At 46.4% G+C, this 16709-nt stretch overlaps 1 protein-coding gene across 1 annotated transcript; it reads right to left on the reverse strand.

The window, feature by feature from the left end:
- Positions 1-8977: 8977 nt before the first annotated feature.
- On the reverse strand, positions 8978-16488 carry MMP1 (matrix metallopeptidase 1). The gene is made up of 10 exons (XM_053562826.1): positions 16331-16488; positions 15594-15838; positions 15351-15499; positions 15032-15157; positions 14186-14341; positions 13932-14049; positions 12165-12298; positions 10643-10805; positions 10035-10138; positions 8978-9558 (listed from the first exon to the last, which is right to left on the reverse strand). The coding sequence occupies exons 1-10, from the start codon at positions 16427-16429 to the stop codon at positions 9449-9451; spliced, it is 1404 nt and encodes a 467-aa protein (XP_053418801.1). The 5' UTR covers positions 16430-16488; the 3' UTR covers positions 8978-9448.
- Between the last annotated feature and the right edge of the window lie 221 nt (positions 16489-16709).

Below are 16709 nucleotides of genomic sequence, written 5' to 3' on the forward strand. Positions count from 1 at the left end.
CCAATTTAATTCAAAAGTAGGCAAATTTAACCCAAGGTATTAGATGTCAGTGTTGTGGTTGCCTCAAGTCAACAGAGACTTGCACAGTGGGTGCTGTTGCTGCTGGCTCTGGGTCACCATTACCATTCTGGGCACCATTCTCCTGGCTGCTGTTTACAACTCACAGTTGTCCCTCATTCCTTTGCCAAGCAGGAGCTTCTTGCCTGGGAAGCTTTGCCTTCTGTTTCAAACCAGACTTTGACTGATGACTGGTTGACAAAGGGCTGGCCCCTTTGTCACGGGTGGGACTGACTTGTTAGGATATTAGAACTAGGCCATCCCCCCCCCTCACTAAGATGACTCAACTATCCACAGACAGTTGGATAACTGCCCCACCTGCGCGTGGGCTATGGCTATGTCTTCCGGAACGCTGTAACCGCTGAAACTGCCCAACTGCCCCACCTGCGCGTGGACTATGCGGTTGGTTTGTTCCTTTAAAAGGGGCCTGAAACCCCAAACCGCGGCGGACTCTTGTAAACCAGTCCGTCCGGGTGCTGCACTCGAATAAATTCCTCCTGCTTTTGCATCAAGGATCGGCTCCGCGTTTGATTGGGTGTTCTTCTCAATCCTGAGGGGTCTTTGAGGCCCTTACATTTGGGGGTTCCACCGAGATGGAGACGACCACCCCCTCAAGCGCTGGACCCGCTATCCTTGGAGGTAAGAGGCCTCTGTGAGTCTGTGTGGTCTGTCCGTGTCTGTGAGTCTGTGTGGTCTGTCCGTGTCTGTAAGTCTTTGTGCCGGCGTCAGGTTTAGGATATCAGAGCAGCGGTGTAGGACGTGCCGCTGTCTGTCAGGCTGGGGGACGCCCCAGAATCAGGTCTGGGGGACGCCTCAGAATCAGGAGGTGACCACCTACTGTCCACCTACTGTTGGTTACCGTCAGTGAGGCGACGGGCCCTTCGTCAAGGTCCAGGCCGTGTCCGGTCAGGAGGGCTTAGCCCTTTGGAAGCTGTTAGGTTAACGTGTCGGCCCTGTTGGGTTCGGTGTCTGTGTTTTCTGTTTGTCTTCCTCTTTGTCTGTGTGTTGTCCTATGTTCATTTGTTGTCTTTAAAAATGGGTCATGGGATGAGTATGCCTCTATCTCTCACCTTAGATCACTGGAAGGAGGTTAAGAAACGGGGGTGTAATCTCTCGGTCCTCATAAAGAAGGGACCGTGGCAAACTTTCTGCACCTCTGAATGGCCCGCCTTCAATGTGGGCTGGCCCCCTGAAGGTACCTTTAACCTCTCCCTTATCTTTGCCGTTAAAAAAATTGTCTTCCAAGCAGGTCCTGGCTCGCACCCGGACCAACAGCCAAATATTATCGTTTGGCAAGATCTGGTGCGAAACCCGCCCCCCTGGGTCCGTCCATGGCTAATACCAGCCACCTCACAGGTCTTAGCCCTCCACTCGCCAGGAGCTAAGAAGCCTTTGGAAGACCCCCAGAATGACCAGCTCCTCCTAGATGATGTCCCACCTCCTTATCCTCACCCCCCCGCCGCCTCCAGGCGCCCCACAGGAGGACGTCATACTACCCTCCGCGCCAACCCTTCCTCCCCCAGGAAGGCCGGTACGCGGAACCAGAAGGGCCCGCGGACGGCGAGGAGAGTTTCCCTCCCCAGATTCCACTATTACTTGCCCCCTTTTTCTGAGGAACCCCAGCGTTTGACTGGGCCGGTGGAGTCGCTGATGTTCTCGCACCAGCCCACATGGGATGACTGTCAGCAATTGTTGCAAACCCTCTTCACTACAGAGGAAAGGGAACGGATCCTCCTTGAGGCGCGGAAAAACGTGCCCAGGGTGGACGGGAGACCAACGCAACTCCCAAACCGCATCGAGGAGGCTTTTCCCCTTTCCCGACCAGACTGGGACTACAACACGGCTGACAGTAGGGAGCGACTGACAGTCTATCGCCAGACTCTAGTGGCAGGCCTCCGGGGGGCAGCAAGGCGCCCTACTAATTTGGCTAAGGTAAGGGAAGTGACCCAGGGAATCACGGAGTCCCCCTCCGTCTTCCTTGAGCGTCTCATGGATGCTTTTCGCCGCTATACCCCTTTCGACCCAACGTCAGAGGGGCAAAGGGCCTCTGTTGCTATGGCATTCATAGGGCAATCCGCCTCAGATATTAGGAAGAAGCTCCAGAGAATAGAGGGCCTGCAGGACTATACCTTGCAAGACCTAGTTAAGGAAGCCGAGAGAGTCTACCATAAGAGGGAAACTGAGGAGGAGAAGGAGCAGCGTAAACTAAAAGAAGAAGAAGATAGGGAAGTCAGGAAGGAGCGCAGACAGGAAGAGAATTTAACTCGCATTTTGGCCACAGTAATAGGTGAGTCAGGTCAAACTGCGTTTAGGAGAAGGCAGGCAGGGAACCTGGGCAAGTCAGGAAGACAGACTAGCCAACCACCACTGGATAGAGACCAATGTGCATTCTGCAAGGAAAAAGGACACTGGAAGAATGAGTGTCCCAAGCGAAGGGGTAAAGGGGACCCAGTCATCCTGACCCTCGGAGGGCATAACGCCTAGGGGCAATGGGGCTCGGAACCCCTCGCCGAGCCCAGGGTAACCTTATGTGTGGAAGGGAAGCCCATTGACTTTTTAGTAGACACAGGAGCTCAATATTCTGTCCTGACTACACCAGTTGGGCCGGTAACGGGAAAGAAATCTTGGGTCATAGGGGCAACAGGACACCAACAATATCCATGGACCACCCATAGGACAGTTGACCTGGGTAGGGGAACAGTAACCCACTCCTTCCTGGTGATTCCTGAGTGCCCGATGCCACTCTTGGGACGAGATCTCTTGACCAAAATGGGAGCCCAAATCAGCTTTACCTCCGAGGGGCCCCAAGTAACTACAGCTTTAACCACCCAACTAAGTGATGAGCACCGGCTTTTTGAAGATACCAGGCCGAGCACCCAACCCCCGCCTGACTTACTTGCCAAATACCCCCAGGTCTGGGCTGAAACAGCTGGGACGGGACTGGCGATAAATCGCCCCCCCCTTAGTGGTGGAACTGAAGGCAACTTCTACCCCTATTGCGGTCCGCCAGTATCCTATGCCCCGAGAGGCACGCGAAGGGATACGGCCCCACATCCAACGCCTTCTTCAACAAGGTATCCTACGAGCATGCAAATCCCCTTGGAACACCCCCCTCCTCCCTGTCAAGAAAGCAGGCACCCAAGATTATTGTCCAGTCCAGGATCTAAGAGAAGTGAACAGGAGAGTGCAAGACCTACACCCCACAGTGCCAAACCCCTATAATCTGCTTAGCTCCCTCCCCCCAGATAAAATCTGGTACACTGTCCTAGACCTCAAGGATGCCTTCTTTTGTTTACGCTTACACCCTTCCTGCCAGGACATCTTCGCTTTTGAATGGACAGATCCGGATAGCGGCAGCACGGAGCAACTCACCTGGACCCGACTACCGCAGGGCTTCAAGAACTCTCCCACCCTCTTCGATGAGGCACTTCATCAAGACTTAGCCTGCTGTCGTGTCCGCAACCCAGAGGTAACCCTCCTACAGTATGTAGATGACTTACTACTTGCAGGGGATACCGAGGAAGACTGCCAACAAGGCACAGAACGTCTACTTCAGGAACTAGCAGCCCTAGGCTACCGAGTGTCCGCTAAAAAGGCCCAAATATGCCAGAAAGAAGTCACATACCTCGGTTACCAGCTCAAAGAAGGGAAAAGATGGCTGACGACGGCAAGGAAGTATGCAGTAACGCAGATTCCACCCCCCCGGACACCTCATCAAGTACGTGAGTTTCTGGGAACCGCAGGGTTTTGCCATCTCTGGATCCCTGGTTTCGCTGCTCTAGCTGCTCCTCTTTATCCCCTTACTAAAGAGGCGACCCCATTTCTATGGGGTCCCCAATAACAGCAAGCCTTTGAGAGTATTAAAAAAGCGCTACTATCTGCTCCAGCCTTAGCTCTGCCTGATGTAACTAAACCTTTCACCTTGTATATTGATGAAAGGAGCGGGATAGCCAAAGGAGTTTTGACCCAGTCTCTAGGACCATGGCAGAGGCCAGTTGCTTACCTCTCAAAAAAGCTCGACCCAGTCGCCAGTGGCTGGCCAATGTGCCTGAGAGCAATAGCGGCAGCCGCTGTGCTGATCAAGGATGCTGACAAGCTAACCATGGGGCAAATCTTGACAATAATTGCCCCACACGCTCTCGAAAGCATTGTCCGCCAATCCCCTGACCGATGGATGTCCAATGCCCGCATGACTCATTATCAAAGCCTCCTGTTAGACCAAGACAGGATTCGCTTTGGCCCTCCTGTCACCCTTAACCCGGCTACTTTACTACCGGAGAGTAGGGCCTCAGGAGAGGTCCTGCACTCCTGCTCTGACATTCTCGCTGAAGAAATAGGCACATGGCAAGATCTCCGTGATCAACCTCTACCAGATGCACAACTCACCTGGTTCACGGATGGAAGCAGCTACCTCCTAGAAGGTAAGCAAGTCGCCGGGGCTGCCATAGTGGACACTGAACGAACTATATGGGCTGAGCATCTACCCAGAAACATTTCAGCCCAGAGGGCCGAACTAGTCGCTCTGACTCAGGCCCTCCGGTTGGCAGCAGGCAAAAACGTAAACATCTACACTGATAGTAGATATGCCTTTGCCACGGCCCACATACATGGGGCTATTTACAGGCAACGGGGGTTGCTCACCTCAGCGGGAAAAGACATTAAGAACAAGAAGGAAATTTTAGACTTACTGGAGGCCATACACCTCCCAAAGAAGGTAGCCATAATTCACTGCCCCGGACACCAAAAAGGGGCCTCCAGCATAGCCACCGGGAACCGCCGTGCAGACCTCGCAGCCAAGCAGGCTGCCCAAGGCATTCCCACCTTCTCAGTGTATCTGCACCCCCCCATCGCAGCACCTCCCACCTTAACTTTTAACTATGCGGAAGCAGACTTCCAGAGGATGGAAGATTAGGGACTCAGACAAGAGACCCCTGAAGGAGTCAGATGAACCCCTTTGGAAGACAAAATCCTACCAGAAGAACAAGCCCAGTCCTTCATCACCTACCTACACAAACTCACTCACTTGGGACCCAAGCACCTCCGAGCTCTAGTCCGATCCTCCCCTTACTATGTCTTTAACCTGAATAAATTAACTGAAGAAATAACCAAGACCTGCCAACCCTGCCAGCTAGTAAATGCCCACCCCAGTACAGCAACCTACAACAAACGCCTCAGGGGAGACCGCCCTGGCAGCTACTGGGAAGTAGACTTTACTGAAATAAGACCTGCCAAATACGGGTACAAATACTTACTAGTGTTTATAGACACCTTTTCAGGATGGGTGGAAGCTTTTCCAACAAAGACAGAAACCGCCCAGATCGTGGCCAAGAAAATTTTAGAAGATATCATCCTGCTGTATGGCATACCTAAGGTACTTGGCTCAGATAATGGCCCAGCATTTGTTGCCCAGGTAAGTCAGGGACTGGCCAAAATCCTGGGGTACAAACGGAAATTACCTTGTGCATATAGACCCCAAAGCTCAGGACAGGTAGAAAGAATGAACAGAACTTTAAAAGAGGTCCTGACTAAATTATCCGTAGAGACTGGCATAACAGACTGGACAGTCCTCCTCCCCTACGCCCTCTTTCGGGTACGAAACACTCCTACCCCTTTCAAGCTGACCCCTTTTGAACTACTATATGGTGCCCCCTCCTTTAACTGCCTCTTGTACCCCTATACCCAATTCTCATTCTTATCCGTTTCTACACACCAGACTAAAAGCCCTAGAAACAATACAGAAAGAAATCTGGAGCCAAGTAGCTGAAGCATACATCCCCGGTGATCTCCAAGTGCCACACCAGTTCCGAGTTGGGGACTCAGTCTACATCAGACGACATCGAGCCGCCACCCTGGAACCCAGGTGGAAGGGACCATACATAGTCCTTCTCACCACCCCAACTGCAGTTAAAGTCGATGGCATCTCATCTTGGATCCATGCATCCCACATCAAACCCGCCCCGCCGTCTGCAGGCCAGCAATGGACGGTGGAGAAGATGGAGAATCCCCTCAAGCTCCGCGTTAAACGGACTTTTCCTCCTAATTCTAGGTCTCCCTCTGATAAGTACCCAAAGCTATAACCCACATGAGCCCAAACGCTTGACCTGGCAAGTCCTTACCAGCCGAGGTCAGGTAGCCTGGGAAACCAAGGGGCAACACCCCTCACATACCTGGTGGCCTTCCCTCACCCCGAATGTGTGTGCCTTAGTCACAGGTTCAAACACTTGGGACATCCCTGAACTAAGCATTGAACAGGCTCTAGCTCGTGCCTCCGGACCCCTGGCACGCATCCAGTATTTCCTGGGGTCAGTAGACACGGGAAGCGGTGGAGCCATAGGATGCCAGACAACTGGGCATCGCACTCTTTTGAGCAGCACTCCCTTTTATGTCTGCCCCAAAGAACAACCCCCAACCCTTAAACGGGCTTGCGGGGGACCCGATCAATTCTTCTGTGCACAATGGGGCTGTAAAACCACCGGTGACGCCTATTGGCATCCCTCCTCACGGTGGGACTGGATCACTGTACGGCATAACAGCTCAGGGCAATGCACCCTCAATATTACTTTCACTGAAAAGGGGAAAAAACCCCGCAACTCGAGTTTGGCAATTTCCCCCAACGGCACTTGGTGGGCCTGTACAACAGGGCTCACACCCTGCCTCTCTATATCAGTCTTCAACACCTCCCGAGATGCTTGTGTTTTAGTCCAAATACTCCCACACATCTCATATTACACTGCTGAAAACTTCCAATCCTTTTTCTCAGACCTACCACCCAGAATTAAGAGAGAGCCTACCTCCCTCACCCTAGCCGCTCTCTTAGGCATAGAGGCCGCTGCCGGTCTTGCTACTGGCACCGCTGCCCTAGTTCATACCCCCACTCTCGTCACAGAATTACAAACAGCCATAGATGAAGATTTAAAATCCATTGAACTCTCCATAATGAAACTAGAAGAATCCTTGACCTCACTTTCTGAAGTGGTTCTCCAGAACCGACGAGGATTAGAACTCCTCCTTCTCAAGGAAGGTGGACTTTGTGCAGCTCTTAGAGAAGAATGTTGCTTTTATGCAGACCACTCGGGAGTAATTCGAGATTCTATGTCCAAACTTAGAGAGCGTCTCGACACCGTAAACGGGAATGAGAAGCCGCACAAAGCTGGTTTGAAAGTTGGTTCAACCGATCCCCTTGGCTCACCACTCTTCTGTCCACACTCACAGTCCCCCTCGTCCTCTTATTCCTCCTGCTCACTTTCGGCCCTTGCATCCTAAACAGGCTAATCAACTTTGTAAAAGAACGCATCAGTGCGGTCCAAGTATTGGTACTTCAGCAGAGGTATCAACCACTCCCCCAGGATCTCTCTCAGTTTCAGGATTGAAACTCCCAACAAGACAAAGGGGGGAATGTTAGGATATTAGAACTAGGCCAACCCCTCCCTCACTAAGATGACTCAACTATCCACAGACAGTTGGATAACTGCCCCACCTGCGCGTGGACTATGCGGTTGGTTTGTTCCTTTAAAAGGGGCCTGAAACCCCAAACCGCGGCGGACTCTTGTAAACCAGTCCGTCCGGGTGCTGCACTCGAATAAATTCCTCCTGCTTTTGCATCAAGGACCGGCTCTGCGTTTGATTGGGTGTTCTTCTCAATCCCGAGGGGTCTTTGAGGCCCTTACAGACTGTCTGCTTCAGGTTTTTGCTCCATAGCTTTGCTTGTGAGGTCAGAGCATCTTCATCTGAGACCATGCTCTTTAGCTTTGTTCTCACATGTCCGTCACTCCTCTCCTCCTGAGAGCATCCTGCTCCCACCAACCCCACCAAGGAATCCCTATTTTAGGCTCCCCTTCTAGTGAACCAATGTGAGACGGAGTCGAGCAGGGTCGAGACAGCCTCAAGGGGGCTGCTGTGGAGTTGGTAACGTTCTATTTCTTAACCTAGGTGAGAATGGTGTGGGCTTGCTCATTTTGTGATAATTCATTGATGTGAACATTTATAATTTGTGCATTTTTCTGTATTCATGCTATACTTTAATATGAAAAGTTTATTTTGGAGAGAGAGAAGAGAGATTTATTTGGTCAAAGGAGAAGATGCATTGCTTTCCCAAATCTGGAGTTGAGAACTGCCTGAGAATTATGAGGGCTGTATCCTCCAGGGGGTCTACCTTCTCGGAAAGTGCTCCCCCACTCTGGGCACCCTTTGAACTCCTAATAAAATCTGTGGGGCTCAGAAGCTGCCTGTAGGACACCCGCTGCATGAGCTTCCTCCCAAATCAGTCATGATAAAGCAGGTAATGCCGGCAAACGCGGCGATGCGGCCTCACCAAGCCTAAATGCTTAGTGGCCTACGCAGTGAAAGTATATTTCTTACTTCAGCACAGTGTACTGAGATTTGGGGTGATTTGGGGGGTGGTACTCTAGCAATTCTAGCTTCTTCCATTTGAGGACCACACCACAGCAGGGACTAGAGAACTGAAGATATTTGCACCAGCAGTCATGTGTTTTTGTCTGGAAGTGATATTTGTCACTTTCACACAAGCCACTGTCCAAAATACCAAATGCCGTACCCCTGGTCACCCACGCCCTCTGTGCAGCCTGGAGGAGCTGGGCCCTGGGACAATGGCCCTCCCACATGCTCAGAAGAAAAGGGACACACGCTTAGAACTCTACCATGTCGTCGCTGATTTGACCTAAAACCAAACCTGAAATCCTTATATGGGAAAAGGGAAGTAGATTTCCCCGCTGTATATGGTGTAAGTTCCATGAGAATTGAGAATGTTTGAATTTTTTTGTAATTTTGTACATTGTCTATTCTCTTCTGCAAATCTGAAAATTAATCTGTAAGTGTGGCTGAATAAGCAGAAAATTACAACATAATAAACATAATGGAAAATGTATGGAAACAGTAGAGACAAGGATGGCTTTGATCCAGTCATAAAACACTTTATTTAGTGTAAAAAGAGCTGCCACTTGCATATCAGGCTGGTGACTGTTTGTGCGCTCTTGAGCCACTTTTCCTCTGGTGAAGACTCAAGTCTCTTGCCTTTTTCTCTCTTGAAAAGAGCTATTCATTGCTGAGGCTGCTGCTCTCCAGGGTCAAGGATGGACTCTTACACTCTGGAAAAAATCTTCTTTGCAACACTTGCCTGTATGAATCTATAAGCCCTGGGCTTGACCTTTATTTACTTATCCTTTGTGGCACTAAATTGTAACAGTATATAAAATGCAACATTCTAAATTGTAAAAAACACATGCAGAATGAGGTATAAATAAGGTTATACTTAATAGTTCTGTGTATCAGTGGTTCTAGAGGTTCAAAAATACTGAAAAATGTATGGCTTTTCAGGAAAACATCTTTCTTGGGCTCATGAAATATATTTTTCCATTCAACTTAGTACTGGTGATCAGTGTTTTCTGCAGTTGAACCAGCTGTTGGCTTTCAGGAGAGTCAAAATTCTCTTTGTTTTCAGGTCAAATTTGTATTGTCTTGTTCCATGAAAGAAATAGAAGAATTCTAGAAATAAAAGACAATTACTACATTATACAAGTTGTTTCTAGGTTTAATTTATGTGATCCTTAAGAAACCAGTTCATTTATTAGCGCAAATAGTTTTGACATTTGCTGTTCCAACTAATACTGATGCTATTACCATAGCAACAGAGTGTGGGAAATACATATATAATCACTTACTATCTTTTTTTTTTTTGAGACAGTCTCACTCTGTCACCCAGGCTAGAGTGCTGTGGTGTCAGCTTAGCTCACAACAATCTCATAATCCTGGGTTCCAGGGATCCTCCTGCCTCAGCCTCCTGAGTAGGTGGAATTACAGGCATCCACCACTGGACCCGGCTAGTTTTTCTATTTTTAGCTGAGATAGGGTCTCACTCATACCCAGACCAGTCTCAAACTCTTGAGCTCAAGGGACCATCCCAGCTTGGCCTCCCGGAGCATATGATTACAGGAGTGAGCCGCCATGCCCAACCCACTTACCATCTTTCTTGAAAACAGCATCAACTTTGTGGCCAATTCCTGGAAAGTCATGTGCTATCATTTTGGGATAACCTGTGTCCATGGATTGTTTATTTTCATCATACCTGGTCAGAGAAGCATTAGAAGTGTCAGAATCTTTTGCTAAACATGCAAAGATTTAAAAAATCATTTTAAAAAATCATGACAGGAAACACATCATCAGGAATAGATCTTTTGTAAAATGGAAAGCGGATGAGTTGAGATAGAATGTTGGATAGACTGAAAGTTTTATGGGGTCCCTCTGAAATGCAAGCTCTAATTCTCCAGTGCATTCCACACTGCCATTTAGTAAGGTGAAATACTACGAAAGATAAGTTCCTTTGGTTGAAGTAGCTCTGTGAAAATGAATAGCCGCATTCTTATATCTTTTTAAAATCTAGCCCCACATGCTCTCTGGGTTCCCAGCTCAGGCCTGTGTGATGATAATTGGTCAGCAGGCCCCCTTGACAGCCTGGCTCTAGTCTTTACCAGAGAGCATGTGGGCCAAGGTGGTTGGAGACTCATTTTGAAATGGTCCAAACTTTCTATGTGGAAAGAACTGGTGTCCTAACATTTTCTGCAGTCTTTACCTCCAGTATTTGTTGGCGACAAAGAAGTATGTTTTTCCAGTCTCTTCCTCAGAAACAGCGGCATCGACATGCTTCACAGTTCTAGGGAAGCCGAAGGAGCTGGAGATGTCCTTGGGGTATCCGTGCAGCACATCCTGTCCCCGAACAGCCCAGTACTTATTACCTGCCAATCAAGAAACAGTGATGAAAATACTCACTCACGGTTCTAACAGATGGCAGGTGGATTTCCAGCTAAGTGCTCAGTTTTACATGTAGAATAGTGCCCTGGCTAGTGAGATTTTAAAAAATACCAATGCCTGGATCCTATTCTAGACCAATTAAATGAGACTAGTTTTTGAAGCTTCCTAGGTGATTCTAATCTGCAGCAAGCTTTGAGAATGACTAGTTTAGGGGGACTGAGAGCTTCTTTCTAAAGCCAGATGTTCAAATGACTAAAGAGCTTGTCATCTAATCTCAGAACTTCACTTCTTCAGGTTGCTCATGGGCTGCAGACCTATAGACCAATGGGATCCCAAAAGTCATTAGATGTTGCTGTAAAGACCTACAACATGTAATGACTTGCAACCCTGGATTCAAGTCATTGCAATTAACTAAGATACACGAATTTGCTTATCTACCCATTATGAAAAAGGAATTAGAAACATTTTGTATCTAACATCGTATTTGATTTCATGATTTAAATGTTATTTCAAAGTATTTTGCTTATCTGGACTGCATTTGATTCTTTGCCTTAAGTGTATGGCTGGGTCAAGCCTTTTGTCTGTATTATATCAAATACTATTTGCAACAGTACTTGAGTTTGGAAGTGTCTTCAAAGCCAGGAGCTGGTCATTGGATTGTTTTTCATTCTGATAGAATCAATGAAGTTTGTCCCATTTCATTGACAGTAATTCAGGACTTTGATGTGCCTATAAATTTCCTAGGAAATGTGATAAAATTCAGATTCTGTCAAAGGTCTGGAGTGGGACCTGAGATTCTGTCTTTGTGACATACTGCAGGGCGGTGCCAATGTCCTGGTGTGAGGGTCACGCCCTCACAGCAAGACTGCAGCACCTCTATCGTCTGCCCAGTGGGGGCCTCCCCAGATCTCAAGAGGGTGCTTTGTATTATATTAAGATATGCTCTAGCAAACCACCCAAACAAAATTTTTCTGTTCCATCCTCTTTAGTATTGGGCCAAGTTTCGAATTTTCCTCCTGAGTACCTCTAGGAATGTGGTGGTGGTGGTGGTGGGTGGGAGTTAAATACCTACACAGTTTGCATAGAAAAGACTTCCATAAGTTTAGATCCATAAACATGCCAGAGCATTTCCACTCCTGGTCATTTGCTTTTCACTTAAAATGACTCAGAAATATACTCTGTCATTTTTAGTTAAGCTGATGGACTTTTATCTATTTGGTTGGTGAGACTGTTAGATTTTCAAGAGTCTCTGGACAGCAGGGGGCTAGTACCCTATGACTCAGACCAAAAGTGAATTAAAAAATTAATTAATACAAAAAGTGAAAAATAAGTGGAAGCATTACCTTTGAAAAACCGGATTTCATCTCTATCAACAACTTCATAAGCAGCTTCAAGTCCACTTGGCAATTGTGGCCAGAACACAGAAATGAAATTGAGCTCAACTTCCGGGTAGAAGGGATTTGTGCGCATATAGAACCTGATTGGACCAAAAAAAGCAAAGGTCACCATGGCTAACCTCCAGCGACCTCTGGCTGGTGTCCAGCTCCTTGTTGCTGACACTAGCAGTATGCGGGTAAAGGTTTAACAGCCGGCTCTATGATGGGTGGGGATAGAGGTGGGGACAAGGCCTGGTTTGTTGTGTTTGCTTGTTTCCCTCAGCTGAAATACAGTAGACCCCCCCCCCAACTGACCACCTCCCTCCACTGACCACCTCCTTAAGTTGACCTAATTTTCCCAGACAGGACATGCACCACATGTGTGCATCAGTACAGGAGGCGTACTGCCTTATGCTGACCACCTCCGTATGTTGACTGGTTTGTTACCGTCCTCTGAGCAGTCAACTTACAGAGGTTCTACTGTTTACATTATGGCAGGTCCCAACAGTCACAGTAGAGTGCCATTATACAGCACACAATAAAATAGGCACAGATAACCTCAGGAACATAAATAGTAAAATGTAGTAAAAATAATTATGAAATGATGAATTTTGATTATTTTTATTACCTTTGATTTTAATATAATTTTGTTTATATGAGTTAAAATTTTGGAGGGGGGGTTATTTTTTATTTTTTTGTTTTGCAGTTTGGCTGGGGCTGGGTTTGAACTCACCACCCTCAGTATATGGGGCCGGCACCCTACTGACTGAGCAACAGGCACCACCCTATATGAGTTAAATTTTAATAATGGCTGTGGTTCATAACCAATTTGCAAAATTCTTTAAAATTGAACAGTTGTTCTTAGCGAGCCTTTAGGAGCCAGCTGCAGCACCTTCCTGGCTGGAACAAAACACCGACATCCTGTATTTAGTGTGTCCTCACAACACTGCAGGCCCATTACCTGCATCAGACCTCATCGAAAAAGCCCTACAAGACAGTGTTACTCCCATGTCAGAGATGAGAAATGGAAGCTGAGGAGACTAAGGGCACTTCAGTCTCCTAAGGAGACCAGGAGGCTTTTTCTTTATACATTGGGAGAGCCATCTTTTTTCCAGAATGACAGGGGTGATGCTTAAAAGGTGGCTCTGCAGCCCTCGCTGGCATGACGGTACTGTGAAAAGAACTGATTTCTTCTCACAAAGTCCTAACATACTTCTTATCATAAAGAGTTGCGTAATAAAAAGAATCTCAAAGTAGGGGGGAAGAAGACCGAAACTGCTCTGTCACCAGTGACCTCTGTGTCCCCAAAGGCCTCTTTCCTTCTCTCTGCCTCACTTTAGTGATCTGTTAATCAGATTATTCTTATTGAGTTTTCTACTTCAGTGATATTTTATGAGAATCAGATGACTTAATATATGTGGGGGAAAAAAGTTGTTGTAAATACCTTATGTTATACAAATGCAAGCAATTGCTGCCGTATATTTATAGATGTAAAAAAAATAAGATAATAGCACATGAAGGATAATAGTGACACATACCCTGTTTCCCCGAAAATAAGACAGTGTCTTATTTTAAGGTGTGCTCCCAAAGATGCGCTAGGTCTTGTTTTCAGGGGACGTCTTATCTTTCCTGTAAGTAGGTCTTATTTTCGGAGGATGTCTTATTTTCGGAGAAACGGGGTAGTAGTGAATGTTGTTGTTACAAACACAGATTACAGAGAAAACAATGCCTCACCTGTCTTTAAAGAACATCACTTCCCCCCGAATCGTGGTTACAGCATCAAAGGTTAGCTTACTATCACACACTTGTGGAGTCTGTGGGCCTATTGGCTGGATGGGATTTTGGGAAGGTCCTAAACAAAATAAAAGACCTGGAGTTAGTTTTGCTTAGGAAAACTGGACAAACAGTGAAGGTCATCTACTTAAATTTCTTTGAAACAGATGTTAAGACCCGGAGGCCATTGCTCATGGCTTTTTCTTCATACTCACCATATATGGCTTGGATGCCATCGATGTCGTCCTGAGCTAGCTCAACCTCACCACTGAATGCGTAGGTGGGGTACATCAAAGCCCCGATGTCAGTAGAATGAGAGAGTCCAAGGGAATGCCCCAATTCATGAGCCGCAACGCGATACAAATTGTAATCTAAAAGGGCCAATAAACTCACTTGCAATTATTTGAAATCCATTCAGATTTGAAACTCTTAATTAAAAAATAATCTACAAGAACTAATAGTCATAGTTTGTCAGTGACTTTTTGAAATATGTATATGTCATTTTTTTGCAAAGGCAGGAGGCATGCATTTATTAATAATAAATAAGACACAAATTAGAGTCTAAACCCTATCATTAGCCTGATACAATTAAAAGACAAAGTCAGCTGCCTGAAATTCTAGCACAGATTTGAAAGTCTTTTTAATGATTAGAAAGGACATATGATTTCTCAGAGAAGCAATAAAATTTTATTAACATTTAATATTTTTTCTTATTCATAAAACCGGTAAGTGCTTACTGCTGGAATTTTTAGGGCATACAGCAAGTTGTCCTCTTTCTTAACTTCCACATAAGCTTACTACAACTATTCAATTTTGCTGTGTCCTTCTAATAAAAAAAGGTTCAATGTAGATGACCACAAGCAAAACATTAAGGTTTTCAACATTTTCAGAATAGAAATTTTAAAGCAGCCTGTTTGCCACCACTATGATGTTGTTAATTTTCAGAGTGGTAATAGAAAAATGCATATTTCTATTAATGCATTCCTTCAGCTAATCAGCCAATATTATAATGAACTCTGAAGAGGTAGGAGAAGTGAGAGAAACAAAACTGGTTGACTTACTTCTCAAATTGTTGGTCCACCTTTCATCTTCATCAAAATGAGTGTCCCCTCCAATACCCGGGCCTGGCTGGAAAGCGTGAGCCAGGTTCCCTCCAGGTCCATCAAAGGGAGAATTATCCTGATGATCTGTAAGAAACAGAATTCAATAAAGATCCCTCTTTCTTGTTATTCAGGGTAACCCAGGAGGGCAAGCATTATCTTTGTTAAGAGGCCAATGGACTTCCATCAAAGGTGGCATAGTTTCCCTCTTAGACAAGGAATTCTAGCTGCAAAGGTGAAGTTAAGTTGACAATACTTTGGTGTCACAGGAGCACCTTACCTCCCCTGACAAAGGATATCATGATGTCTGCTTGACCCTGAAAGACCTTGGTGAATGTCAGGGGGGAGGCATTACTCCAGAGTCGAAAGGCTTTCTCAATGGCATCATCCACATCTGCTCTTGGCAAATCTGGTGTGTAATTTTCAATCCTTAAAATGAAATAAAATAGAGACACAATCAGAACTTACTTCTTACTGCTCCAACAGCAAATCGCATTCTCATTCTGGCACCCAGTCGGGTTACCTGTAGGTCAGATGCGTTTGCTCCCAACGAGGGTTCCCCGGGGTGAGGGCAAACCGTGCCACATCGGGCACCCCACATCTGGGCTGCTTCATCACTTTCAGGGTCTCAGTGTCTGGGGTCCCAGTCACCTTTAACCCGAAGAATTCCTGCATTTGCTTCAATTTTTCCACCACTGGGCCACTGTTTCTCTTCCTTTCAATTTGACTCCCATCATTCTTCAGGTCATAGTAGTTTTCCAGATATTTCTAATAAAAGATAAAATCATTGAAACACCAAATGGGAAATCTTTCTCATTTTTCAAAAAATTAATGGCATCAAGTTTTTGCCTAGACAGATACCTACTTTTAAAGCTTGTGTCTAGATTTCATGATCCATCTTACTCTTATCATTTGTGTAAAAACGCAATTTCAGAGTTGAAATATCTCTGCCATTGTTACTATGAAGTTCTCACTGTGAGGAATTCATAGTAAAGTAAGATTGGTGGAGCAGGATTTTCCAACTGTTGCAAAGCTTCAATTCGTAGCATGAAATGTGTGCATACTGTTCCTTCGGTTGCCTCTCACCTCCATCTGCAACGGGGCAGTCTCCGTAGGGCTAGATAAATTTGTTGGGAGGGTGCTCTTCCTGACAAAAATATTCCCTCTGTGGGAGATCTATCCTTAAATAAACTTATATTATTGTGGAAAAAAATGCAAACTAAAGACTTGCATTACAGGCACAAGTAATGTAGCATTTACCTGAACTATCTCCACATCTTGCTCTTGGGGTTCTGGAATTGCTGGGAAGGCGTGGGACCCCAGGCCCCAGAGCAGCAGCAGCAGCAGGAAGCTGGGCATGCTGGCCTCCGTCTTCCTTCTCAAGGTGAGACCACTGATAGCTCCTGCCTGTCTGCTGCTCCAATGTCTCTGCTGGGAAGTTCCCTCTTTATATAGAGAGTACTTGCCCTCCCAGAAAGCTGGAGGCTATCTGAGTCATGGTATTTTTTTTTTTATTAGATCATAACTGTGTACATTCCTGCATTTATGGGGTTCAATGACCTGACTCTCTATATAATCTAGTATGTTCACATCAAACTGGTCAACATTTCATTCCCCTCAGTTATTCAATTGTCTTTAG

This window comes from Nycticebus coucang, chromosome 14 (genome assembly GCF_027406575.1).
Source record: "Nycticebus coucang isolate mNycCou1 chromosome 14, mNycCou1.pri, whole genome shotgun sequence".
Taxonomy (NCBI): domain Eukaryota; kingdom Metazoa; phylum Chordata; class Mammalia; order Primates; family Lorisidae; genus Nycticebus; species Nycticebus coucang.